Source organism: Lepidochelys kempii, chromosome 2, assembly GCF_965140285.1.
Source record: "Lepidochelys kempii isolate rLepKem1 chromosome 2, rLepKem1.hap1, whole genome shotgun sequence".
Lineage (NCBI taxonomy): Eukaryota > Metazoa > Chordata > Testudines > Cheloniidae > Lepidochelys > Lepidochelys kempii.
The window spans coordinates 144702764-144730300 of record NC_136381.1 but is presented as its reverse complement, the minus strand read 5'-3'; the positions used below and the strand labels follow the sequence as shown (position 1 = coordinate 144730300).

General features: G+C 41.9%; 1 protein-coding gene across 7 annotated transcripts in view; it reads left to right on the top strand.

Moving 5' to 3' along the window:
- Window positions 1–27537, top strand: part of ADCY2 (adenylate cyclase 2) — a 431011-nt gene that overhangs the window by 378659 nt on the left and 24815 nt on the right. For 6 of the 7 annotated variants that reach the window (XR_012157385.2, XM_073332378.2, XM_073332377.2 and 3 more), the window contains 3 exons: window positions 16137–16256; window positions 21865–22049; window positions 23681–23765. Coding sequence is in view for 6 of the 7 variants with exons in the window: in XM_073332378.2 (XP_073188479.1) it covers window positions 16137–16256; window positions 21865–22049; window positions 23681–23765 (390 nt within the window). In the remaining variant the exon portion in view is untranslated. The remainder of the gene's footprint in view (window positions 1–16136; window positions 16257–21864; window positions 22050–23680; window positions 23766–27537) is intronic. The other variant, XM_073332375.2, reaches the window with a different exon arrangement.

Below are 27537 nucleotides of genomic sequence, written 5' to 3'. Positions count from 1 at the left end.
TCTGGATCACTTAGTAAGCTGGGCAGAAGCAAACAATGTCTTTTAATATGGTCAGATGTAAGGTCAGACATCTAGGAACAAAGAATGTAGGCCAAACTGACAGGAAAGGGGACTCTATTCTGAGAAGCAGAGACTCTGTAAAAGAGTGGGGAGTCATTGTGGATGATCAGCTGAACACGAGCTCCCAGTTCAACGCTGTGGCCAAAAGAGCTAATGTGATCCTTGGAGATATAAAAGGGTAATGTGGAGTTGGAATAGCGAAGTTATTTTACCTCTGTATTTGGCACTGGTGTGAGTGTTACTGAAATACTGCATCCAGTTTTGGTGTCTACAATCCAAGAAGAATATTGAAAAATTGTAAAGGTCACAGAGGAGAGCCATGAGAATGAGTAAAGAATTGGAAAATGCCTTATCATGAAAGGTGGGTGAGGTAATATATTTTATTGGACCAACATATGTTGGTGAAAGAGACAAGCTTTTGAGCTACACAGAGCTCTTCAGGTCTTAGGCCATGTCTACACTACGGAATTAGGTTGAATTTCTAAAATTCGGTTTTGTAGAACACGTTTTTATACAGTTGAGTTTGTGTGTCCCCACATAAATGCTCTAAGTGCATTTAGTTGGCGGAGTGCGTCCACAGTACCGACTTCCGGAGTGTTGCACTGTGGATAGCTATCCCGCAGTCTCCGCAGCCCATTTGAATTCTGGGTAGAAATCCCAATGCCTCATGGGGCAAAAACATTGTCGTGGGTGGTTCTGGGTACATATCGTCAGGCCCTCCTTCCCTCCCTCCCTCTGTGAAAGCAATGGCAGACAATCGTTTCATGCCTTTTTTCCTGGGTTACCAGAGCAGACGCCATATTATGGCAAGCATGGAGCCTGCTCAGCTCACCATCACCATATGTCTCCTGGGTGTTGGCAGACGTGGTACTGCATTGCTACACAGCAGCCGTTCATTGCCTTTTGGCAGCAGACAGTGCAGTATGAGTGGTAGCCATCGTCAACATACTCCAGGGTGCTCTTTTAACTGACCTCAGTGAGGTCAGGGGCACCTGGGCAAACATGGGAGTGTCTCAGCCAGGTCATTACTCTTTTAAGTTTCATCTCATGGCGATTCAGTCCCACTGGCAGTCCTATTGCACCGTCTTTTAATGAGCAGCCAGGAGACGACGATGGCCAGCAGTCATACTGCACAGTCTGCTGCCAGCAAGATGTATAAAGATAGATGAAGTGGATCAAAACAAGAAATAGACCAGATTTGTTTTGTATTCATTTTCTCCTCCCTCTCTCCATGAAATCAACGGCCTGTTAAACCCAGGGTTTTGAGTTCTATCTTTGAGGGGGTCATTCTGTTTCTCCTTGATGCAAAGCCACCACCTTTGTTGATTTTAATTCCCTGTAAGCCAACCCTGTAAGACATGTTGTCAGTCGCCCCTCCCTCCATCAGAGCAACGGCAGACAATTGTTTCGCACCCTTTTCCCTGGATTGCCCAAGCAGATGCCATAGCACGGCAAGTCTGGAGCTTGTTCAGCTCATCACAGCAGTTATGACCATTGTAAACACCTCGCACATTATCGTGCAATTTATGCAGAACCAGCACCTGAGAAACCAGGCAAGGAGGCGACGGCAGCGCGGTGATGAGGACATGAACACAGATTTCTCTCAAACTGCGGTCCTCAGCAATTTGGAGATCATGGTGTTACTGGGGCAGGCCCATGCTGTGGAATGCCGATTTTGGGCCTGGGAAACAAGCACAGAGTGGTGGGACCACATAGTGTTGCAGGTTTGGGATGATTCCCAGTGGCTTTGAAACTTTCACATGCGTAAGGACACTTTTATGGAACTTTATGACTTGCTTTCCCCTGCCCTGAAGCACACGAATACTAAGATGAGAGCAGCCCTCACAGTTCACAAGCGAGTGGCAATAGCCCTGTGGAAGCTTGCAATGCCAGACAGCTACCCGTCAGTCGGTAATCAATTTGGAGTGGGCAAATCTACTGTGGGGACTGCTGTGATGCAAGTAGCCAACGCAATCATTGAGCTGCTGCTATCAAAGGTAGTGACTCTGGGAAATGTGCTGGTCATAGTGGATGGCTTTGCTGCAATGGGATTCCCTAACTGTGGTGGGGCTGTAGAAGGAACGCATATCCCTATCTTGGGACTGAACCAGCAGGGCAGCCAGTACATAAACTGCAAGGGGTACTTTTCAATGGAGCTGCAAGCACTGGTGGATCACAAGGGACGTTTCACAGACATCAACGTGGGATGGCCGGGAAAGGTTCATGACGCTCGCGTCTTCAGGAACTCTGGTCTGTTTAAACGGCTGCAAGAAGGGATTTACTTCCCAGACCAGAAAATAACTGTTGGGGATGTTGAAATGCCTATAGTTATCCTTGGGGACCCAGCCTACCCCTTAATGCCCTGGCTCATGAAGCCGTACACAGGCAGCCTGGACAGTAGTAAGGAGCTGTTCAACTATAGGCTGAGCAAGTGCAGAATGGTGGTAGAATGTGCATTTGGACATTTAACAGGTTGCTGGGGCAGTTTACTGACTCGGTCAGACCTCAGCGAAATCAATATTTCCATTGTTATTGCTGCTTGCTGTGTGCTCCACAATCTCTGTGAGAGTAAGGGTGAGACGTTTATGGCGGGGTGGGAGGTTGAGGCAAATCGCGTGGCCGCTGAATACGCGCAGCCAGACACCAGGGCGGTTAGAAGAGCACAGCAGGAAGTGCTGCGCATCAGAGAAGCTTTGAAAACCAGTTTCATGACTGGCCAGGGTACCGTGTGACACTTCTGTTTGTTTCTCCTTGATGAAAACCCACCCCTTTGGTTGCCTCTAAATTCCCTGTAAGTGGGTGTGGGAGGAGGGTAGGAGGGAAGGAAAAGGCCACTTTAAAATTTCTTGAGTGACAGCCTTGTGTTGCTTGGGCTGTCCACTGGGGTGGAGTGGTTGAGTGCCCAGAGCCTCCCCCCACCACCGTGTTCTTGGGCGTCTGGGTGAGGAGGCTGTGGAACTTGGGGAGGAGGGAGGGCGGTTAAGCAGGGGCTGCAGTGGCAGTCTGTGATCCTGCTGCCGTTCATGAACCTCCACCAGATGCCAGAGCCTGTCCGTTTGATCCCGCAGTAGCCCCAGCATTGTCTCATGCCTCCTGTGATCTTCCTGCTGCCACCTGTCCTCACATTCATCAGCCACTTTCCTGTACTCTGCTATTGTGTCCCTCCACACAGCTCTGTCAGTGCCAGATGACTGCATGAGCTCAGAGAACATTTCATTGTGCGTGCGTTTTTTTCGCCGCCTTATCTGAGATAGCCTTTGGGACGGAGGAGGGAGGCTAGAAACTATGCAGCTGCTGGAGGAAAAAAAGGGAGTGAAGTATTTTAAAAGATACATTTTACAGAACAATGGCTTTACTCTTTCACGGTGAACAACACTATTCACATTACATAGCACATGTGATTTTGGTACAAGGTTGCATTTTGTATCTTATATTGAGTGCCTGTGGCTTTGGTGTTAGAGATCACACACGCAGTGCCGGGCAACAGAATTCGGCTTGCAGGCGGCCATGGTAAGCCATAGTCTTTTGGATTCTGCAACCGTCATAACAGCAGTGCCCTCCTCTCCCATACCAAGCAAAGCACGTTGAGTTGGCCATTTAGCGCTGTGGTTTTCCTGTTAACATGCAGCAGCAGAAACCAAACGAGCCCCTCTCCCCATCCAGTTCTCTGGGATGATTGCTTTACCCCTCCCCCCACCACGTGGCTGGTATCAGGGATGTCTTGGAGGAAGCTGGCCCTTTGTGTGAGTTTGAGGATGGTTTCTATGAGTCCTGATATTACTTCTGTAAGAATGCCATGGCTAGATATGATGGGCCTGCTTCAGTTCCCTTGTTTGTGTATTTTGAGAAGCATGTAGAAGGTCCCTGGGGTGGGTTCGTGGGGGATGAGGATGTAGATGGTTTTTTGTGTGGTGTTTGAGGAAAGATTTGATGATATCCTTAAATTCTTGGATGAATTCTAGCGTGGGGTCTTCTTTGAGTTCTTTATAGTAGGTGGTGTCAGAGAGTTGTTGGTTGGCCTCATTGACATAGTCATGATGGTGGAGAACTACAATGGCACCCCCTTTGTCTGCTGGTTGGATTGCTATCTGGTGGTTCGGTTTCAAGTTCTGTATACTTGTCCTTTCAGCAGTGGAGAGATTGTCATGGATATGATGTTTGCTAGGGATCTCAGTCAGGTTTTTTCCTGAAGCAATCAATGTAACGATCAAGTGTGCCGTTTAATCCACTGTGGAGTATCCAGTCCAGATTCTTTCTTTTCTTATGACTGTCTATGGGGACTTGGTAGTTGTGGGTAGTGTCGTCACTGCTGTGAAAGAATTGTTTGAGGTGGAGTCAGGTGAACGAATACTTCTAATTCTCCACATGTTAGTATGGTATCAGGTTCTGTGGTAAGCAGAAGATCAGTCTCTTGGAGAGTACAGATAATTCAGTTCCTGTTAGGGTTGGTCTTGATAAATTGATAATGTTAGGGTGTCATGTAGTGTCTATGTGGTGGGTCCTGGTACCATGGTTTCTCTCAGAAGTGGTATTCTGTGGTTTGTGGAGTTGTAGTTGGTTCCATTTTTGTTATTGTGTTGGATTGCTCTCGTCAGTGTTTTTGATAGTTGATTTGGGTTCCTTGCATGATCTCCAGGTAGGTTTCATGATTTTTTTCTTTCCAGAGTGTGGAAACATGTGATGATGATTCTTCAAGTGATGTGGAAGGTTAACCCCCAGTGGAAGGTTATGCATGCACACCATGCACCCAGAATCAGAGAATTTCTCTTCACTCCCACTACCTCCCCTGTATCCTTGTGTGGGTACCAGACTATACCCAGGAAACAGGGCTTCAAACTCAGTGCCTCCTGTCCGCACTTCTTCTCAGTATGTGACAAACACCAATACTGCTTCTACTGCTTGGGGAAGCTCACATCTCACCCAGGTATCTGCCAGTCCTTCCCCAGCTGTTCTTGAGAAGATCAGGCTCTCCACCTCCAGAAGCACCTCACTGAACTCACCATGAGGCCTCATTCGGACCCAGGCCAGAGGACACCCCACCCCATACATCAGCGCACCTCCTACTACCAAGTCTGAATCTGGTGCCAGTGGAACTGCCCCTGTGGACCCCATGCCAGGGACTAATCAAGAGGTAAGGTAGTATACCCATAAGCATGGGGCTAAGTCAAAGACAAAGAAAGTGGACAATCCTTCCATGAGCTCAAGCCACAGAGACAGAGCATGCACCAAACCCCATAGACATGAAATGAAGTCCCACAAACAATGGGATCTGGTGGTTCTGAGCACTAGTCCACTAGTACTGTCAGCACAGATGCCCCACAAGATGCGGAATCTGCCCGCTCTGGGGAAGTCCATGGTACCAACACCAGTACCGAGTAAAGAGAGGGTATCTCTATCACCAGGGAAATCGGGAACTGTGTTTGAGCCCCAGGATGTATTCATCTTGACAGACCTGGGGTCTGTCAGGCCTTTCTACCTCTAGGGAGATTATTTCTCCCCCTTAGGATATGCCTCAACTGCGGAACCCCTTTCCACCCACTCCAATAGCGTACACCCTTTCATTGGCTCCCGCGGTACCACCAATGGAACCAGAGTCTGCCTTCTCATCCACCAACGAACAGGAAGCTGGGGAGGGACTGTCGTTACTTCCTAACCATCCATACTTGCATTCATGGAGGCTGTCCTGGTCTTGGCAACACCCACCACTTCAACCACCACAGATCCACTGGTACCCCATGCTGTGAGGACCATCTCAACATTCCCCGGATACGGCCTACTGGCCATACTACCCTAGTCCCAATACCCTCCTCAGAACCAGGCCAATCTGCAAGAGAAACTTCACCTGCCTCTCCACTGAGAGCTCCTTCTAGCAGGCATCTGTTGGTAGAAGAGCCTTAGTCCAGTTCTCGTGGTGCCACGAGAAATCTAGGTTACCCAGCACAAACTACTGGATATCCTCCACTCCTCAGGACCAACTAGAGTTGCACTGCCTATTAAAAATGCCATTCTTTAGCCTGCAAGAACAGTATGGCACACCATGGCCACATGCATGCCTACTCCCAAAGGGGCTGAAAGATGCTATTACATTCTGGCTAAGGGGTCTGAATTCCTCTTCTCATACCTCCCCCAAAACTTTATGGTTGTCCAAGCAGTGACTGAACAAGCCAGACAACAGCACTCTTGCTCTACACCATCTGACAAGGAGAGCAGTGTTTGGATCTTTTGAGGCATAAGGTCTTTTCCTCATCTAGTCCTCAATTCAGGATCAGGAACTATCAGGCTTTTCTAGACAAATATGACTTCCTGAATTACAGCTAATTTGAGGAATTTGCTGATAGTCTCCGTCAACATGACAGGACTAGTTTTTGGGTGTTGAGAAAGGGAAGCTGGTAGCCAGAACAGCACTCCGATTGGCAGTGGATGCAGCAGATACCTCCTTGAAGGCCATGGCTAAGGCCACCATTATGTGTCAGGTATCGTGGCTCCACTCTTATGGTTTCCCTAGGAAGGTGCAAAACACAATTGAAGACCTCCCCTTTAGTTATTCCCATATTTTCAATCAAAAGATGCATGATTCACTACATACCCCACAAGGATTCCAGAACCACCTTTTGCTCACTGGGCATCTATGCTCTTGTCCAGAACATAAATTCCACCACCCAGCATCTACCCAACTCTACAAGTCCCCCAAGTTCTGCCCTCAGAGACCTTATGAGCCACCAAGAAGTGAGAGAAAACCCAGAGATCCTGCCTCCTGGGACCCCCTTTACAGGCTTCATCCTCACAACTACAAACTCCAACAAAGAAATATTTCTGAGACAACCTTGAGAGCCACCAACCCCTTTGTCTACCACTTCATGACCCCCTTACCCCATTTGGGGGTCAGTTAGCACTCTTTTCCCAAGTGTGGAATGCAATAAAAATGGAAAAATGGGTGCTGAATGTCATGCATCATGACTAGATGATCAAATTCATCATGCTACCTCCTCCAAAAAAAACCTCCCTATCACTCTCATAACAGCATTCTCACCTGAGAGATTAACTACTACAGTGGGGAGTGATAGAATGCATATTAAGAAGTGGAGTTCTATTTGACTTATTTCCTGATACCCAAGAAGAAAGGTAGGTGAAGACCAATCCTCTATCTCCATCATCTCAATTGCTTCATTCAGACTCAAGTTTTGTACAGTCACGTTGGCAGCGATTATCCCATCCTTAGAAAAAGGCATGTGATTTACGGCTCTCAATATGCAGGACACTTATTTCCACATCGATATTCATCTGGCCCACAGACATTTCCTGAGATTCACAGTTGGCACCCACCATTTCCAGTATAGTGTGCTTCCCATCAGAATAGCCACCACTCACAGGGTCTTCACCAACGTTTTCTCCATCATAGAGGCCTCTATCAGACAAGGGCTTTTACATCCATAGTGGTGAGGATGGCCTGGAACCCCAACCAGGGGTATTCTGTCTGCTACCCAAGATCCATAAACCTGGAAATCCTGGAGGCCCCATCATCTCAGGCATTGGCACCCTGACAGCAGGATTGTCTGGCTATGTAGACTCCCTCCCCAGGCCCTATGCTACCAGCAATCCAGCTATCTTTGAGACACCACTGACTTCCTGAGGAAACTACAATCCATCGGTGATCTTCCTGAAAGCACCATCCTGGCCACTATGGATGTATACCTTCAAATCAGCGGCACGGCTATGGGTACCTGCATGGCCCCACAGTATGCCAACATTTTTATGGCTGACTTAGAACAACGCTTCCTCAGCTCTCGCATTTGCTTCAACCACTCAGACAGAGAGAAACACCTACAAGGTCTCAATCAAGCATTCTTACAACTACAGTACCCACCTGCTGAAGTGAAGAAACAGATTGATAGAGCCAGAAGAGTACCCAGAAGGCACCTACTACAGGACAGGCCCAACAAAGAAAATAACAGAAGGCCACTAGCCATTACCTTCAGCCCCCAACTAAAACCTCTCCAACGCATCATCAAGGATCTACAACCTATCCTGAAGGACGACCCATCATTCTCACAGATCTTGGGAGACAGGCCAGTCCTTGCTTACAGACAGCTCCCCAACCTGAAGCTCACCAGCAACCACACACCACACAATAGAACCACTAACCCAGGAACTTATCCTTGCAACAAAGCCCGTTGCCAACTGTGCCCACATATCTATTCAGGGGACACCATCACAGGGCCTGATCAAATCAGCCACACTATCAGAGGCTCATTCACCTGCACATCTACCAATGTGATATATGCCATCATGTGCCAGCAATGCCCCTCTGCCATGTACATTGGTCAAACTGGACAGTCTCTATGGTGGTGAAACACTGGAATGCGTTACCTAGGGAGGTGGTAGAATCTCCTTCCTTAGAAGTTTTTAAGGTCAGGCTTGACAAAACCCTGGCTGGGATGATTTAATTGGGGATTGGTCCTGCTTTGAGCAGGGGGTTGGACTAGATGACCTCCTGAGGTCCCTTCCAACCCTGATATTCTATGATTCTATGATTCTATGATTATAGGGTCCTCATATTTCCATATCTCGATGACTGGCTTCTACCTGCACTCTCCAGGCATGAAACCCAAGCATCAACCTCCATGTTACTTGGCCAACTTTCATCCCTCAGAGTCAGCATCAGTGTTGAGAAATCGCTCCTAGACCCCACACAATCCCTGGACTTTATAGGGGCTACCATCAATTCAGTCACAGCACAGGCCTACCCACCAATGAATAGGTTCCAAGCAATGAGAGACATCATAACTCACATTGTCAACCATCCTTACATACCTGCCAAGACTTGCCTGTTCCTCCTTGGCCACGGCTTTGTGTACATATGTGACTGCCTACTGGACTCTGCCTCTGCTGCCTCCAGATGTGGCTTCAGACAGTTTACTTGACAAAATGTCCCACCGTGGATCTCATGCTGACAGCCCCTGCCAGGGTACAGTCATCCCTTCAGTGGTGGACAGACCCATAGCGCATATGCATAGGGGTTCCCTCCTCCCCGGACAAGATGATCAGCAAAGACACATCCCTCCTAGGCTGCGGAGAGCACATGGGCAATCACAAGACACAAGGAATATGGTCTCCCCAAGAATCCAAGACACATATCAATATCCTGGAACTCCAAGCTGTAAGGAGGGCATGCCAATCCTTTCTCCCATTCTTCCGTTCCCATCATGTTCTTGTTATACCAATAAAATAAAAACCAGCAGGATCTTATTAAAGGGGAAAAGGCAAAATGCCGCATTTATTGTGAATATAGAAAGAATCATAGTAAGCAGTTAGTTATAGCTATAACATTCCATTCAATTTCATATTTATTCACACATTCATTCATACACACACACACACAGGTTCTGCAAGGTTATTATAGTTACCAGCCTTAGAGTTGCTCATGCCAAGCCACTGGCCAGGTGGCCTGGACATTAGGAGGGAGCAGGGCCTTGTCAGATGCTCATCTGATGCTCCTGGAAGTTGGTTTGCAGAATCAAGACCCCAAAGTTCTCACTTTCTAGAGTCCATTTTTATAGGAATTTCTTCCTATGCCAGTCTATGGGAATCAGCAGATGGCACATTCCTGACGGCTCCATGCTGCCAGATGTTATCTTGTTCTTTGGTTCTCCCATTCTTGAGGCTGTTGGGTGGATTCCAGTCTGCCTTCTGGGGGTCCTCTGGTTATTTCCATTTGACGCCTTCTTCAGACGATGGACACTGGATTCTTAGGCTGGCACCTCCCTGATCATTCAGTTATTATCCACACCGAGCATCCATCCACATATATCCTCTACCTCTATTTTAATCACAATTGTTAACAAAGGGAGATGAATATAACAAAAGGGCGGGGAGTCTCTGGGTGCTGATTCTGTTGTTACAGAGTATTGCTTTGAGTCTGTCTCTGTGTGAGTAGTTGTTGTTACAAAGAATTGCTTTGAGAACAGACTCTGTCTTAGAACGTACTAACACAATTAGCAGCTTTCAAGTTTCACACATAGAGGGAGAGAAACAGTACCAAAAACCAAGAGACCTCTTAATTAGTAATACCCTGGAATTTAAACTATGGGGAATCAAACTCATTTGTGATTCTAATACAGAACTTCTTTAATATGATCCAACATTCTCATCTTGTCAGACAACCACCACTGTTTTCCACAACAACAGACAGGGGCACAAGATTGATCACTCTCTGGATTTGGTGCATCAATTGCCAGATCCTCTTGTCCACGGCCTATTTTCCGGGGACATTTTGTGATCAACCACGAATAGAAACTTCACGATTCAGTAGTACATGACATTTTCACTTGATGGAGGATTCCAGCCAGAGACCTATTCACCTCACATATGAACAGCAAATGCACCATGGGGAGGTTTCAGCCACCACTTTCAGAGCAACGCTTTACTCCTATCCTGGTCAAAGCAAATCAACTACGTCTTCCCTCCTCTACTACTCCTGCCTCAGGTACTCCACAAGATCCAACAAGACAGAGCGATGGTCATTCTTATTGGCCCCTATTGGCCCAGACAGTTCTGGTTTCCCAATCTCCTTCAGTGTCTACCAATTGTCTACCACTGTCTACCTATCCTTACTTTCTCCGATATACTGACACAGTGCAATGCAAGATCAGACATCCCAATTCACAGGTGCTCCACCTCAGAGCGTGGTATTTGGATGGACATCTGCTTTAGAATGGATCTGTTCTTCAGCCATCTTGCATGGCTGAAGAACAGGCACATTCTAAAGCAGATGCAGCAGGAAGGAATTCTCTTTTCGGGCCTGTTACCGGGGCCAAGTGGAAATGTTTCACTTACTAGGACCAACAAAAGGGAATTTTACCAGAATCAGCAGGGATCTCCCTCCTCCTGGACTACAGTCTATACTTGAAGGCATGAGGTCTCACCATCAACTCTGTGGAAGGTTACTCTGTCTTTACACAGCCACAAACCACTAGATTTTGGAAGGGCCTCATCAGAACCTTCCCACACATCCAACCAATCACACCCCTTTGAACTGTTGGCATCATGCTCTCTATCACTCATTTCCATGAAAGAAGCCTTCCTTTTTACTATCACTTCTGCAAGAAAGGTCGGAAACTCAGACCTATGATGGTAGACCTGCCTTTTGCAATTTTCCACAAAGATAGAGTCTTCCTATACCTGCATCTCAAATTTTTACAAAAGCTGATCTGCCCATTTCACATCAATCAATCCATTCACTAACTTGTTTTCTTCCCGAAGCCACACACATCTGCAGAGGAACACTGACTCCATTCCCTGGACATCTGAAAAGCTATAGCCTTCTACCTGCAGAGAATGAAATCTATCGGGAAGTCCCCAGACTGTTTTTGGCAGTAGCACAGAGATTCAGGGGACAGGCCATCTCCACCCAGAGAATCTCTAAATGGATTTCAGGTTGCATTACATTCTGGTTGCATTACATTACCAACAATCAGGCCTGCCTCTTTCCCTGCCCCCTCGCTGAGGTGTGGGCTCTCCCCAGGAGAGCCCAGACTTCCACCATGGCCTCTCTTTCTAGATGTGCTGCATCAGGCCATATGTAAAGGGGCCACATGCAGTTCTGTGCACACCTTCACAACACACTGCACGTTAGTGCAGGACTCTGCAGCGTACTCCTCCTTCGGCACGGCAGTTCTCTGCACAACCATTCCATCCTCATCCTCATACCCTCTTCCAACTTAGGTACTGCTTGTCAGTCACCCTCAACAGAATACAATAGGGACCATCACTCAAAGAAGAGGAGGTTATTTACCTGTAATTGGAGGTTCTTCGAGATGTGTGGTCCCAATCTGTATTCCACTTCCCACCCTCCTTCCTCTTTGCTATGGATCTGTCTGATTCATGATTTAGAAGGAACTGGAGATGCAGTCGGTCCGCCTTGCCCTTTATCACCTCGGACAGAAGCATGAGGCAAACCAGGGCTCATGGGTGGACCAACAGACACTACTTTCAAATTCTCTAACTTTGAGTGCATGGTGCGCATGCATAACCCTCAGTGGAATACAGAAAGGGACCACACGTCTTAAAGAACCTCCAGTTACAGGTAGAAACCTCCTCTTTTTTGTTTGAGTGGTCCCTTCTGGAGTATGTGAGGTGCAGGAGATGGTTTCTCAGTTTTTCTGAAGTCCTTCTGCAGAGCTGTTCAGCATATTTGGAGTTGTAGGAAATGATCAGAGGGTTATAGATGGTGAGTCCTCTGAGAATGATGTTTTGTTTATTGCATTTTCTCAGGAAGTAGATGTCGATGTAAGTTGTGTTAATGTTGTTCAGTGAAAAACTCAAGGAGTTCCATCTATTTAGCTTATCAAGGAGTGATTTTGATCAGTTTGTCAGTACTTACATGGGGAACAGAAATTTGAAAATAGAGGGCTCTTCAATCTATCAGACAAAGGTGTAACAAAATCCAGTGGCTGGATGTTGAATTCAAATAAATTCCAATCGGAAATAAGGCACATGAAAATAATTAGACATTGGAATAACATATGAAAGATTGTGGTGGATTTTCCATCACTGGCAATTTTTAAATCATGATTGGATTTGTTTTCTAAAGGATATGCTCTAATTCAACCACAGCTATTTTACTTGAAGCAGGAATTAATTTAGAGGTCATGGCCCCGTGTTTTGCAGATCAGACTAGATGTTCACAATGGTCCCTTCTGATCTTGGAATCTATAAACACGTGAATTTACATCCACAGATAATTTGGCACTATAAATTATTTTCTACGGTGTGATGTATTTTAAAGTCTTGATGTACACAGATATTATATATTTAAATAAGATTTACCTTACAAACTGTTTCTCAAAAAGATACACTTATAGTTCAATGAAGAAATCTTTATGCCTCTACAGAGTATTCCTTTTGGGTACCACAATGATATAATACAGGAATTACAGAGGAAAATTTGAATTTAATTTAGTATATTATGTTGATTTATTACATTGGGTGGGTTTGATTAAGGCCTCATAAAACACAGTTCCCAGTGCTTATCCCTTAAATTAATTCTGGTGTCAGATATCTAAAGAAGGGTAAGATTTATCTCTGTGATTTCCATTAATGTTAATGGAAGGTGTGTAACTAAATTCTTCAATGTTATTTCAAAATTTTACCCTGTGTCTAGCATCTGTGGACAGACTCTTGTAAATATATTAAGGGAGAAGGTAAACTTATTTAACTACATGGTTGCGTGCATCATATTTATTCAGTGAATTTAAATCTGATGAGTCTGTGACATTTACCTTAGGCAGCTAAGTAAAGTAGGAAGTTTACAATTCTTTGTTTACTTTTTAAATATTTGAAAAATGATATTTTGTCTTTTTTGTCATCAAATCTAGAACTGGCTGAAATATGTTTTAAAAAACCAAAAATGAACTAATGTAGAAACATACAGATTTTAGAAGGGTACATTAGGAGTCAAGACCCATTTTGTCTCAGTGCACACATATAAAATGTTAAGAACATAACAGTGGCCAATATGTGGTGCTCTCGAAACTGGCAAAATAAGCCAGCACCTGTATGCAAATGCAAACAGTGAAAGAGGGTTTTTGTTTCTGCCCTGATTCTTCAGACTTGATTTCTTCAGCATATCGTTCTAGCATATAATCATAAATAATAATAATAATTAATTGATTATTAATAATAATATTTTTCCCAACCTTTGCCTGTTTTTTTTTCTATTTATTCAAGTTCTTCAGGGCAGGGACTGTCTCTTACGATCTCTCTGTATAGTACCTAGCATAATGAGGTGCGTATCTCAGTTAGGGCCCGTATATGCTACTGTAATACAAATAAATAATTACAATCTCAGCTACTTAATGATAAAAATGCATTAAAAAAGCAACAGCATCCAAGGGAAAGATTGCCTGGTCCAGCACAGGTACACAAGGAGGTGAAACATCTCAATTAGCTCTTGCACTCAGCACGTACTGCACAAAAGCAGCGCTTAATGCAGCCCGGACCTCTTCAAAGGGTGTGCAGAGAGAGCTGTTATGGTCCTATCCCTCTCTGTGCTGTGCAGCAAGGCTGGCCTTACGTGGGAAGGGAGTGTACTCTGCACCCTTTCAAAAGCTGCAGCTGTGGCTATACTTCCTAAAACTCCCTCAGATCTGCATATCCCATATACAGTGCCTCTGGGAACTACGAATGGGAGAGTTGTGCCCCTCTGAATTGGCCCCAGAGGGAGGCCATGTTTTAAAGGCACAAGAAAGCCCTACATGCATTTCTTTTTTTTATTTTAACCTTGCATTTTTGTGAAAATATTAGTTTTAATTGGTGATAAAGGTATATTTTTAAACAATTTGTTCTTGATTTTGTTAGATTTGATTGTAGTGGATGACATGACTTTTTACTCTAAATACCTCAGTGTAAACACACTTGGAAGCTAACAAGTTAGTTACAAAGCTTAAAAGAACCTAATATCACTGTCTTGCATTTGTACTGTCTTCTGGTCAGATAAATTAGAAAAGCACAAAAGTGCTCATCCTAGGTTCCTCTTCAAAGGAGCATCCGCGCAGCAATCATTGTCATCCTGCATTGCACACGGTCCACAACAGAGGATAGATTATGTGAATGTGAGAGAAAAATCTGCTTGGAGTATAAAGTAAAGGTGAAAATAATAACTTAGTGCTAGTTTGCTGAAATACTGGTAAACATTGGGGTTAATAAAATTACAACTTTCTTTCCTTTCCACTCCCCCCTCCATGCCCCAAGGATGTGAATGCAGAGGCTGAGCTATCTCTAATGGAGAGAAAAGAGAATGCTACATTAAAATACTGTGTATACAGGCACTACAGAATCTCCAAAGTGACATAAGTGAGATAGCAGGTGGGCACAGTTGGACAAAAGAGACAAAAATACAAACACGTACTTCAGAAGTAATTGGTGTTTGGTTCATGGAAACTGACAACATTTCTGTGTATTTTTCCCCTTGTGTATTCTTTTATTTAATTTTTTTACTTAGTCTCCTATTTCACCTGGCATTGGGTACGTGTTCATAGTATAATAAAACTTATGTTTCTAGTTCCTCAGATTGTTGTAGACTGCTTAATGGCAGTGCTTGAAGATAGATGAATGTAGGTTGGAAGGGTTAGATTTTTTATTAGTAAATGTTGATGTCACCATACAGAGACAAGCTGACAAAAAATATTTTCATCGACGACAATAGAAATTTTGACAAAGATAGACAAAGTAACAAAAATGCTGTTTGAGAACTTATTTAAGTATTATTTAATTATATTTGCTTTGCATATATTGACATGTGATGTTGACTATGTGTGTTTTAACAGTTACAAAGCTTTAACTTTTTGAATCTCAGTGTCTATTTTCATTAAATATTTATGGTCTGACCCCTCCTTAATTTTGCAGTTGTGAAAATTTGAATTAAGAAAATGCTTAAAAATAAACATTAATATTCTTTGTCAAAATTATTTTAAAAATGTAATTCTGCCCAGCCTAAATATAAGTTTACATCAAAGTACTTCATGATGTATTTTCTTTTGCACTGTGGGCACACATGATGGTAATTTGAAAATAAACCCCATTACATTCAATTCAAAAATGACTTGGGACCTCTGATTCTGCTTCCATCAAAATAAATAGGAGTTTGGCTATTTACTTCAATGGGAGCAGGCTTGGGCCTTTAAAACTGAACTGAATAAAGAGGCTCTTTCTGTAAGTCTTCCTTCACTTAAATAAGAGGTAAGGCTGAGGTGCATACATGGAATATTATATGCATTAAGCTCACTTTATTGTGGCCTTCAGTGTGTTAGAGCTGCTGATTAGAGCTGAATATAACAGCCTTTCATCTCTTATTCAAATAGAAAGCTTCAGATATAGGTTAACAAAGTTGTTTTTGTCTGAAGCATCCAGGCAAAAGGCAATCAACTGATACTGTTCCTTTTGATTTTTCTATTTACAATAGAAAAGAATTTACAATTAAGATAAGTAATTAATGACTGAGCTTTTCCCTCTCATGCCCTTTACTTCTTTGATCTGTCACCACTGAAGGCAGGAACAAACTTCATATTATTTTCTTCTAGTTTTTCCTGGATGATCCTGTGATAGTTTTCATCCCGATTCTTAATTCATCAAATGCAAGTTTTCCCAAATCAAGTGATCAAACACTGTGGTATATACAAAACAACTATTTTTACCTACCAGTAAGTTCATTTTACATTTCTTTCTTTATTTATAATTTGCAATGTCTACATTAAACCTACTGTCACTGGACCTTTTGAGGCTTAGTGGCTCAGAGGATTTTTCAAAAAGCCTCCGAAGGGTTGATTTTTTTTCCAGAGGTACTGAGCGCTCACAACTTAATTTGAAGTCAAGGAGAGGTGCAGGGCCTCAGCTCTTCTGAAAATCAGACCCTAACTTTGAATGTCAATGAATTTCAGATTAAGAAAGAGGTTTAGAGGAATGTCTAGTAGCCAAGAACTCTAGAGTTCTAATTCTAAAAATATGGTACTGTACATTATCAGTAGAGCACACCTTAAATGGATTAGGAACTGACTAGCTGACAGATTTCAAAGTAATTGTCAGTGAAGAATCATGATCAAATGGGTCTGTTTCTAGTGGGTTTCCAGAAGTATCGGTACTAGGCCTGACACTATTCAATACTCACATCAATTATCTGAAAGTAAATATAAAATCACTGCTGATCAAATTTTCAGATGAAACAAAGACTGGTGGAGTAGTAAATAATGATGAGGACAGGGCAGTCAAACAGAGTGATCTGGATCACTTGGTTAACTGGGCCCATTCAAACAAGTTTACTGTAATACAGCCAAATGCAAGGTCATACATTTAGGAACAAGGAGGGGTGCTCAGATCTACAGAATGGGGTACTATATCCTGGAAAGCAGTGATTATGAAAAGGAATTAGGGGGTCATCGTGGACAAGCAATTCAACATGAGCTTCCAGTGCAATGCTATGGGGGGGGAAAAGAGGCTAGTGTGATCCTTGGATGCTGAAAATTTGGAGAGGGTCCAGAAAAGAGAGACAGAACGATTTGAGGGCTGAAGACTGTGCCTTACAGTGAGTCTTAAAGTACTCCATCTATTTAGCTTATCAAAAAAAGAAGATTGAGAGGTATCTTGATTAATGTCTAACTTCCTTCATGGGGAGAAAATACCTAGTACTAAAGGGCTTTCTATTCTAGTAGAGAAAGGCACCACAAGAATCAGTGACTGGAAGCAGAAACAAAATATATTCAAATTAGACATAATATTTTAACACTGAGAATGATTAAACATTGAAACAAATTACAAAGAGGAGTGGTGGAATCTCCATCTCTTGATGTCTTTCAGACCAAGACTGGATGCCTTTCTGGAAAATATGCTTTAGCTAAACATAAGTTATTGGCCTCAGCACAGGGGTAACTGGGTGAAATTTAATGGCCTGTGATATACAGGAGGTCAGGCTAGATGATGTAATGGTCTCTCCTGGCTTAAACTCTCAAGAGTTCTGCCTCTAAGAATTGTCTCCCTCTGCGGCCATGGGCAAGCCACTCAACATCTTTGGCATAGTTTTCCAATCTATAAAATGAAAATAATGACTAATTCAGAGGCGTGTTGTAAAGATTGACTAGATAATGTGTTAATTATAAACATCATTTTAATTAATTCTGAAAGAAATGTTTAATCAGCCAGGGCCTGATTGGTGGACTGACCTCTTGCAACTCTCACTAGTTTTCGCTTTATGTCAGTGTGAAAGCAACGAATCTAAATGGGGATTAACTTCATGCACATTTTTATTTCTAGGTCAGTGGTTCTAAAGAAGGAGCATATTTTTTGCAAAAATTTTAATAAAAATGTAGTCTCTTTTCTTAATTGAGACATTATGGAATTTGATATTTTGCAAGGAGTTCTAGCATCCAGGAAGATTTCAGAAGGTGTCAAACATTTATCTCCTGATCTGTTAGTGTGAGCTCATTGCTTATTTGGTAGCACATTTCTTTACTATGTAAGGATATGATTAAAGTGCTTCTGCTGTAAATAAACTGACCTCAACCTTCCCCAGTCCTCTGTATGTACATACATGGAAAAACTGTCAGTCCACTAATTTATTTTTATCTTGTTTTAAACAGAAACATTTTATAATCTCTTTTGTCATATGTTATTTTGTTGTGCTTTTATCATTCTTTTGAGGGTTTTTTCACCAAAACAAAGGATAAATTTTTAACATTCTGTTTGACACTATCCAGTGTCTTACTGAGATACCCAGCTCTTCATGGTATTGTGACTTTTTCTAGTAACTGGTGTGACAGGGTTGGGCCAGATGGCTACCGGAGAGTAATAGAAGGCAGATATATTAGCCCCAGGCTAAGTAGGTCCCTTTTCCCTGGGTAAGGTAACAGGGAAGGTTCCAGAACAATCAGGAACCTTCTGGAAACAATTAAGACAGGCTGATTAGAACACCTGCAGCCAATCAAGAAGCTGCTATAATTAATTAAGGCAGGCTAATCAGGGCACCTGGGTTTTAAAAAGGAGCTCACTTCAGTTCGTGGTGTGAGTGTGGGGAGCTGAGAGTGAGAATGCGGACTGTTTGAGGACTGAGGTGTACAAGCATTATCAGACACCAGGAGGAAGGTCCTATGGGGAGGATAAAGAAGGTGTTGGGAGGAGGCCATGGGGAACTAGCTCAGGGAGTTGCAGCTGTCGCACAGCTGTTCCAGGAGACACTCTAGACAGCTGCATTCCACAGGGCCCTGGGCTGGAACCTGAAATAGAGGGCTGGCCCGGGTTCCCCCCAAATTCTCCCAACTCCTGGTCAGACACAGGAGTCGTCGACCTGGACTGTGGGCTCAGAAAAACGGCCAAGTTGAGGACTGCCTTGAAGCTCCAAGGCAAGCAAATCCGCTAATAAGCACAAGACCCACCAAGGTAGAGCAGAAACTTTGTCACACTGGTCTTTAATATGTTCCTTTAAAACTTAAATAATATCAAAATGCATTCTTTACATGTAGCATCCATATTGTCTGTCACTTAATAAATGTGTTAACTTAGTTATGACAGAAATAAACAAAATATTATCATTGCTTTCTTAATAATTCAGGTATAGTGAATAATTTATGGTGGAATAAAGGTTTTAACACTCCTCTTTCCTATTTATTTATTAAAAACCTCCTAATTGTACAGTAGTTCCATCCTAAACCACCCAAAGCATTTCAGAGCTCATAATTTCTGGCTTGATAAAGACAGCAGGGGAGAGGCAAAATCCTTTTGAATTATTAATCAATCACTGATTTAGAAAAATTAAAAATGTATAGATAAAACTATTCTATGTTTATTGGATGATACATTGAACATTCGTGGTGGCAAAACATTCTTTTTTTAAACTAAAAGTCAGTCTTTTGTATATGTGTATAATGGCATTAAACATTACTCCCACAGAGAAACTGCCTGTGACTTATAAAAAGTGAAGCTGACAGATCTGTTGAGTATGTAGACTAGAATGAATGAATAAGAGATTTTTAAAATGCTTCAATCCCAGAAGAATTGAGCCCTATTTGGAACCATGATAATTAATATTTTTTGCAGCAATATGAGATGTTCTTAGTTACATTACTGTGCATACCTCTGTTATACAAGACTTGTCAGGCAATACTTAATCGGTTGCAAAGGGACTGGTTGTCTTTTTGTTTTGTTAGGAGGCTGCAAAATGGTTTCCAAATGTTAGAAGTTATGCAGAATTTATATCTTTTAGACCCATATGATCTCCTCCTGTGAGAGACAAAATACAATAACAATTCCAGTCTTGCCAGCCTCAAATGTTCAAAATTTATTACTCAGCTCCCAGAATATCATGAGATGTTTTATAATGTATTTGGAGTTCTTTTTATGTGCCTCTGGATGTTGAGCCCTTTGAATTTGTATTTTCAAGCTGTCCTCCACAGCCATGAGGGTTATCAACTTATTTTTTTCTTTCTAAATAATGCTGAAAATCTCAGAATCACAGCACTCCAGGGCCTGAAGCTTTAAGAAAAATACCAAATACCACAAGTCTCTTGAGCAAATCACAAGAGTTGGGAATAGCGCAGTTCTGTGGCTTTGAAATAGCTGCTGTCTGGGTATTCTGTACCCATCTTCTGTGAGCGCTGCAGGGGTATGAGGGCAAAGACTAGTGGTGAGGCTACAAGTACATGAGAAGCAAAGCAATCCTTTATATAAAAGTCCCCCAAATCTATAGATTCTGGCCAGCTATGCAGATGAACTCTTCCTCCATGCTGATCTAGGCAGGGCAGAAAATGGCTGGCCAGAAAGCTATTGTGCCACTAGTTTGCTAGATTGCAGTTTTGTGCTCGCTGAGAGGGATCAGAAACCTCACAACACACATTAATGGTAATTCCAGTGGTATTGACTTTTCATATGTTTTACCCCTTGCTGTTCCTTCCTCAAACCCTATCTGTGCCCTCTATCCTGTCCGTTCTATTGGCCGTATGGATCTTTTGCAAGAATTAGTTAGGTGGCTATGCAGAGGTGGCAGCTTTTTGCACAGTTTTACACCCTGGTCTAGGCATACCCCACCCCACCCTGCCCCATTCCCCAGCTCTGAGGGATTGAGGTGGGGAAAGAAAGGTCCAAATCACAGTGCTTTAATGAAACTGCCTAGTAGTTTAAATCCAAAAGGTAGGTTTGCTACAAATACAAATGGTTCCATGGCTTTAAATTTTGTTTAACTGAAAACACGATTCTTGCAGGATTTAAACATCCCCATGCAGTGTTGGGAACCAGACAGAAGAGCATTAAGCTAATGTATAAGAACCATGGCCATGTCTGTATGTACAGTGCTGCAGTGGCACGTCTGGTGAAGATGCTCTGTGCTACCTCTGTGAGCAGCAGAAGCTGTGTCAGTGGGAGCAGCTCTCCTGCCGACATAGCGCTGTGCACACCAGCGCTTATGTGGGCGTCACGTATGTTGCTCATGGGGGGTGGAATATTCGCACCCCCGAGTGACATAAATTATGCTGACATAGGCTGTAGTATAGACATAACCAAAAAAATGAAATAGACAACCTTAGGGTTATGTTTTCAAAAATGCACAGCAATCTGAGGTACCTACATTTTTGGCTTCTCAACTTGAATCAGGCACACCCATTGAGGCAGCATTTGCAAATTGGGCTGTCTGTTTCTAACCGGTGCTCTTTTCTTCACAACAAAGTTTGTTGATCTTTGTGTTTCTTTTTGGATGCACAAACATTAACATTTTTCCAGTATGAAAACCACTTTCAAAAGTAGTAATGCTTACATAGTAGAAAAATGGATTCTGCTACTTTATATAGATTGAACTCACAAGATTAAATGAAGATTTAATATAAGTAATTCTGAACAAGAATTACTTTTTGCTTATTTCAAGCAGCAATAAATTATAAGAAGCACTGGAGAAAAATTAAAATCACAAGTTAACTACGGCTGATTGTGCTGTGCAAAGCACTCAGAGATCTCCCAAAATGAGTATATGGTGATTCAGGTTCAGTCAAACATACTTCTGTCGACAAGCCAGCAGTGTTCCAGAAATATCTTAATAAGAAATAAAATATACTTGGCCTAAGAAAAGCTACCTTTTTTTTTTGAAGTATAAATGTCCACAGGGTTCTGTTTGATTATTTGGTAGTAATGAGAGATTTCCTATTTAATTTATATGGGGGTTTAATCATTTTTGTAAAGCTAATGTGGCCATTTTATTACAAATTACTTTCTTCTCTCCAGTTAATATTCACTAGGTCGAATCCTAAATGTTTGTCTTGTTTGGTTTCCATGTGCCAGTACTTTATCTATAGCTGCATTTTGGGGCTGATATCCTGTTCTGTTTTCCTGCGGATAAATTATGAGTTGAAAATGGTGATCATGCTGATTGCATTGGTGGGCTACAATGTCATCCTTCTGCACACTCATGGCTCCACACTGGATGATTACAACAAATTCCTGTATGCAATGGCACCTATGAAAAGGTAGGTTGGTTATTTTAGCATGCTACTAGGGGAAAGACAATTAATAATATTGCTTGTGTAGCAGAGCAGAACAGAGCTTGGATTTTTTTTTAAAAAAATATATATATACACATCTACAAATCCCAATTCAAGATAACAACTGACTCCTGTGTGCAAAATATATGATTTGATTGTATATGTAACAGTATTAGAATAAAAGAAATAAACCTGTTCAGACTGCATAAATCATCTGATGTTTGCACTATATTATGGTTTGATTTGTGTTGTCATAAAAAAGGATATTAGGCATTAGCTCTTTGTTACCTGAACCCTGTTAACATGTGTTGTTGGTTTTTTGCACACAGACAGAGCATCTTTTTTCCCCAGAATTAGGGCATTTGTCTTAAATTGTTAACTATATAATACGTGCTTCTCAGAGCAAAGAGAGGTTTTCCTGTGCAGAAACTACTCCTCGAGGGGGCAAAGGAATGGGTGTAATTGGGAATGACTTCTTACATGGATGAATATATATTTTGCATCGAATTACTTGGGTCTTTGCTGTGGGCAAGATAATTGTGTCCTGAACCTCCCTGTTACAGTGTAGAAAGGACGTGTGTTACTTCTACCCAACCTTTTCTTAAAAATACATTTTTATAAAGGTAGCATGTGTAGGCAGTGCATACGCCATGGTAGAAAATCATGAGTGCTTTGAGTAGAATTCCAGTACTTTGCCTTCTAACTCCATTCACTGAGCCAGATCTTAAGGCACTAGGATACCATGGAATAAGAATCTGAATAGAATAGTGAGACTAGCATTGTGTTTCTGTTTACCTTTGAAAATGCAAAGTGTAACACACAAATGGGGGAGTGAGGAGATGTATTCAGGTACACAGTATAATACACACCACACGTGTAGTTGACATCCCTGTGATATACTGCAGAAGCATTTGATATGTTACATTTCTCATACACCTTTGACTACCTGCACTTTGCCACTAAGGTTATTTCTACACTAGCATTTTTCTTAAAACTTTCCCACCAGTGGGAGCAACAGTGGCCTTGCTCATGTAGATTAGCTTCTGGAAGTGTAGACCAGATCCCTCGCCATACATTCTCTCATCTCAAAGGAACTTGGGGTTTTAATAAGCTGTCCAAGGGAGGTGATTAGTGTGGTTCTTGCCTTGTGTGGTTCTGAGCTTAAGAAGCCTCTTGGTACCTTATGATTTCATTTCACTTCTTCACACTCAAGAGACGTGGTTAGTCACTACAGTATGGAAGCAGAATATAGTACTGCCATCACAAACTCTCTCTACAGTCTACTTATACCAACATATTGAAAAGCAATCAGAAACTCTCCTTTAACAGGCAAAAAAAAGCATTGAATATATTAAATTTAATATTATTCTCCAGATTTACGTTGTACAGTCAGAAAGCAGGGCCCATTATATAAATATATTTAGTAGTACAGTTTTAATATTCCAGAAAACAATAAAGCAATTTATGTTAAAGTTTTTAGTTTGGTTACTAAAAAGTTGTGCAAGGAGTTTACAGCACAGAAATGAAGGGAGGAAACCAAGACTGTGATTAAGTATTAAGATTACAGGGTTTTTTTTCCTTTTTGAATTCATTTTAGCTGTGTTTCTTTTTTACAGGCCAGGAATATTGAAAGACCTGAAGACAATGGGTTCTGTGTCTCTCTTTATATTCTTCGTGACATTACTAGTTCTTGGTAGACAGGTACGCAGCATGCTCTTTTCATCTGCTTTACTATTTTTGAATGCATATGTGTGTTTGTGTCTGTGTTTACACATATATACACATATACACATGGAGTGTATACACAGAGTGGTATTATGTAAAAAATTAATGAGATTGCAACCAGCGTCCATAATAAACCCTTGATTTCAGCACTCCTGTAATTTTACCTTGGAAAACTGTTTTGGCTACAAGACTGAAGATTACTCTAAAGGAAGGAGTATGGTGAATGTTTTGGCGAAGTAGAATTTACAGATCATTTAAAAAATTCCCCTGGTTTTATTTAACATTTCTTTGTCTCCCTCTTATTCAAACACCGCTTGGTACTACCTCTTCAACCTTCCCATTTAGTTATTACCTTGATAACTCATTGGCTAGAGTTGCTTAATTACAACCTATTTTCTTCACAATTATTACCCATTGATGCAGACACAATGAGACGACTATGCTATAGTCTGCTTAAATGTGGAGGCTGCAACTTTATTAAAACTATTATCCAATGGGGGACTACTCTGCAAACTACCTAGCAGGGCTGTTCCAGTGGGGATTTTAACTGGGCACCATGACACCTGTATACCCTCAGGCCTGCCCAAGGACTTAGGCTGGAAGCTGGAGTCCCCAGTCCATTCCTCTCCTCCACTCAGGAGGTAAGAGAGATGAAATACATGGAGCCATATGTTGCACAAGAAATGGAGGCATACCACCTCACTGCACAGTGTGATGCTCAGGCCCCATACTCAAGCAAGCCATTGGGTTACAGGGACCTCATATGAGATACATTTTAACCCACCTGCTACACTGGACCCACCACAGTTGCAATGCTACGACTACACTGCACACTTCTTTCAGCGGCATGTATGGTATGCACTCAGGTAGCCCTTCCACTATGGTTTTAAGCAATGCTGTAGACTGTGAGGCACAACTTAGGTGAATAGAGAAGAGACATGCATGTTGGGTGTAGGTGTGTACCTGAGTATATACCCTACAGACGCTCTACTTTCCCAAGCCATGCCTCCCATCTGCACTACTATTTTTAGTAGGACTGTCAAGTGATTAAAAAAAATTAATCACAATTAATCGTGCTGTTAAACAATAATAGAATACCATTTATTTAAATATTTGTGGATGTTTTCTACATTTTCAAATATATTGATTTCAATTACAATGCAGAATATAAAGTGTACAGTGCTCACTTTATATTTATTTTTTATTAAATATTTGCACTGTAAAAAGCAAATGAAATAGTATTTTCCAATGTGTCTAATACTAGTACCATATTGCAATCTCTTTATCATGAAAGTTGAACTTACAAATGTAGAATTAGGTACAAAAAAAACCTGCATTCAAAAATAAAACAATGTAAAACTTTAGAGCCTACAGGTCCATTCAGTCCTATTTCTTGTTCAGCCAATTACTCAGACAAACAAGTTGGTTTACATTTGCAGGAGATAATGTTGCCTGCTTCTTGTTTACCATGTCACCTGAAAGTGAGAACAGGCATTTGCATAGCACTGTTTTAGCCAGCATCGCAAGATATTTACATGCCAGATGCGCTAAAGATTCATATGTCCCTTGATGCTTCAACCACCATTCCAGAGGACATGTGTCTGTGCTGATTATGGGTTCTGCTCGATAATGATCCAAAGCAGAGCAGACCGACACATGTTCATTTTTGTCATCTGAGTCAGATGCCACCAGCAAAAGGTTGATTTTCTTTTTTGGTGGTTTGGGTTCTGTAGTTTCCCCATCAGAGTGTTGCTCTTTTAAGACTTCTGAAAGCATGCTCCACACCTCATCCCTCTCAGATTTTGGAAGGCACTTCAGTTTCTTAAATCTTGGGTCGAATGCTGTAGCTATCTTTAGAAATTTCACATTGGTATCTTCTTTGCATTTTGTCAATTTTGCAGTGAAAGTGTTCTTAAAATGAACAATATGTGCTGTATTCTGTGTTGTAATTGAAATTGATATATTTGAAAATGTAGAAAAACATCCAAAAATATTTAATAAATTTCTATTGGTATTCTAGTGCGATTCATCACTATATTTAATTCAAAAAAAGTAATCACAATTAAAAAAATCACTTGAGTTAACTGTGATTAATCGACTGCCCTAATTTTCAGTCATGTAGTGACCCACTGCCTCCCAGCTGCGGCAGCCTTTCCCTGCTGCAGGAAAAGGCTCTGGCAGCAAGGAAAGACTCTGGCAGCTCCACACTGCTGGAGCCTTCTGCAGCTGTAGATAAGGTCTCTGGCAACAAAGAAAGGTGCTGCCAGCTCCCTGGTACTGGAGCCTTCCTCTGCCACAGGGAAAGAGTCTGGCAGCTGCTCATTTCCAGAGTCCTTACCTGAAGCAGGCAAAAGCTCAACCAGCTCCCCACTGCGGGAGCCTTTCCACTCCACAGATGAAGACCCTGGTAACAGGGAAAGGCTCCAGAAGCTCCCCCCACCACAGCCTTTCACTAACCTATGTAGCTACATGTCACAACTAGCTTTTCACTGCAGCGTGAAGCTACACATATCCTACAGATGGCCAAAAGTGGCTTTAGCTCTTAGAGCTGACAGCTAAGAAATTATACTTTAGCTGTATACTGTACTTTTGGAGCTGTATGACGAGGATTTTTCTCCCAGCTCAGCACATGTGTGGGTTCTTAGGAAGAGACAGTACCCTCTCTGCTGACCGTGAGCCCCCTTGTAACTCATTCTACCCCCAAAAATAAAGAAAAAAAATTCCACACACTTGTAAACTTTTTTAGAATTCCGCCTAATTAGCACTTGCAAAATTTTCAGAACATATACCTATACTGTATTTTGATATTACAATACTTCAAAATTGTTCCTCTTAACACTTTTTCCAAGTGTCTATTGTTTGTATCTGCCCAGTTAAATCCCATTGCACTACAAAATTTGAAAGGGAGGTAAATTTTGATATTGGGTCATGCAAGAGGTGTTTTTCAAGAGCAGAGTTGTTAAGAAGGTTCATAAACTGTCATTATTTTAAAAGTACAGAAGTTGGTTTAGTGATGGAGAAAGAAGAACACATGGCAGTGGAGTATCTATTAGTTGTTATCTTCCAATCTGTGTCAGGCTGGTTTTGAAAAATAAAAGGAATCTCCATGGTATTGTCAAAGTCAGATTCAGGACTCACGTAATTTGTCAGACCACTCTGTTTATTAGCAAAGTGCTTTGCCAGTGCACCCAGATATGTGAGCCCCTCTCTGAGGCTCAAGCTAACTTATTTATACAATAAGCCAAAGCCAATTTAACATAAGAGACAAAAGAAAACAGAAACTGACAAATATACATACATATCTTATTTGCATACTAATGTTTACCAATCTCCTAGCTCAGTAGGAGCTTGAAGTTAATTAGTTTGAGGACCCATTGTCTCACACTCCTTAATGTTTTTCTTCCTGACAACTACATTTCAACAAACCCTTCAAGTAGCATTTCTTTAATGAATTATAATTTCAATATAATTCATTCTACTTTCACAGTATAATGACTTCTGCTATATTTTCCATTAAAATTCTCCGTTGATCGAAGGAAATAAACACAGGTCTTGATTTGTATCTTCATCTCTTCCACTGATAATCCTTAATAAATCTATGCACTCCACAATCTTCATTCAGTGAGAACTCCTACCACCATTCCAACGTGGACTGACATGATTTGCCCCATATTCCAGGTATTGTAATTGAGGATTAGAGTTTGAGAGGCATGCCAAGGCTTGTATAGGAATTTTGTGACTGAGCTAA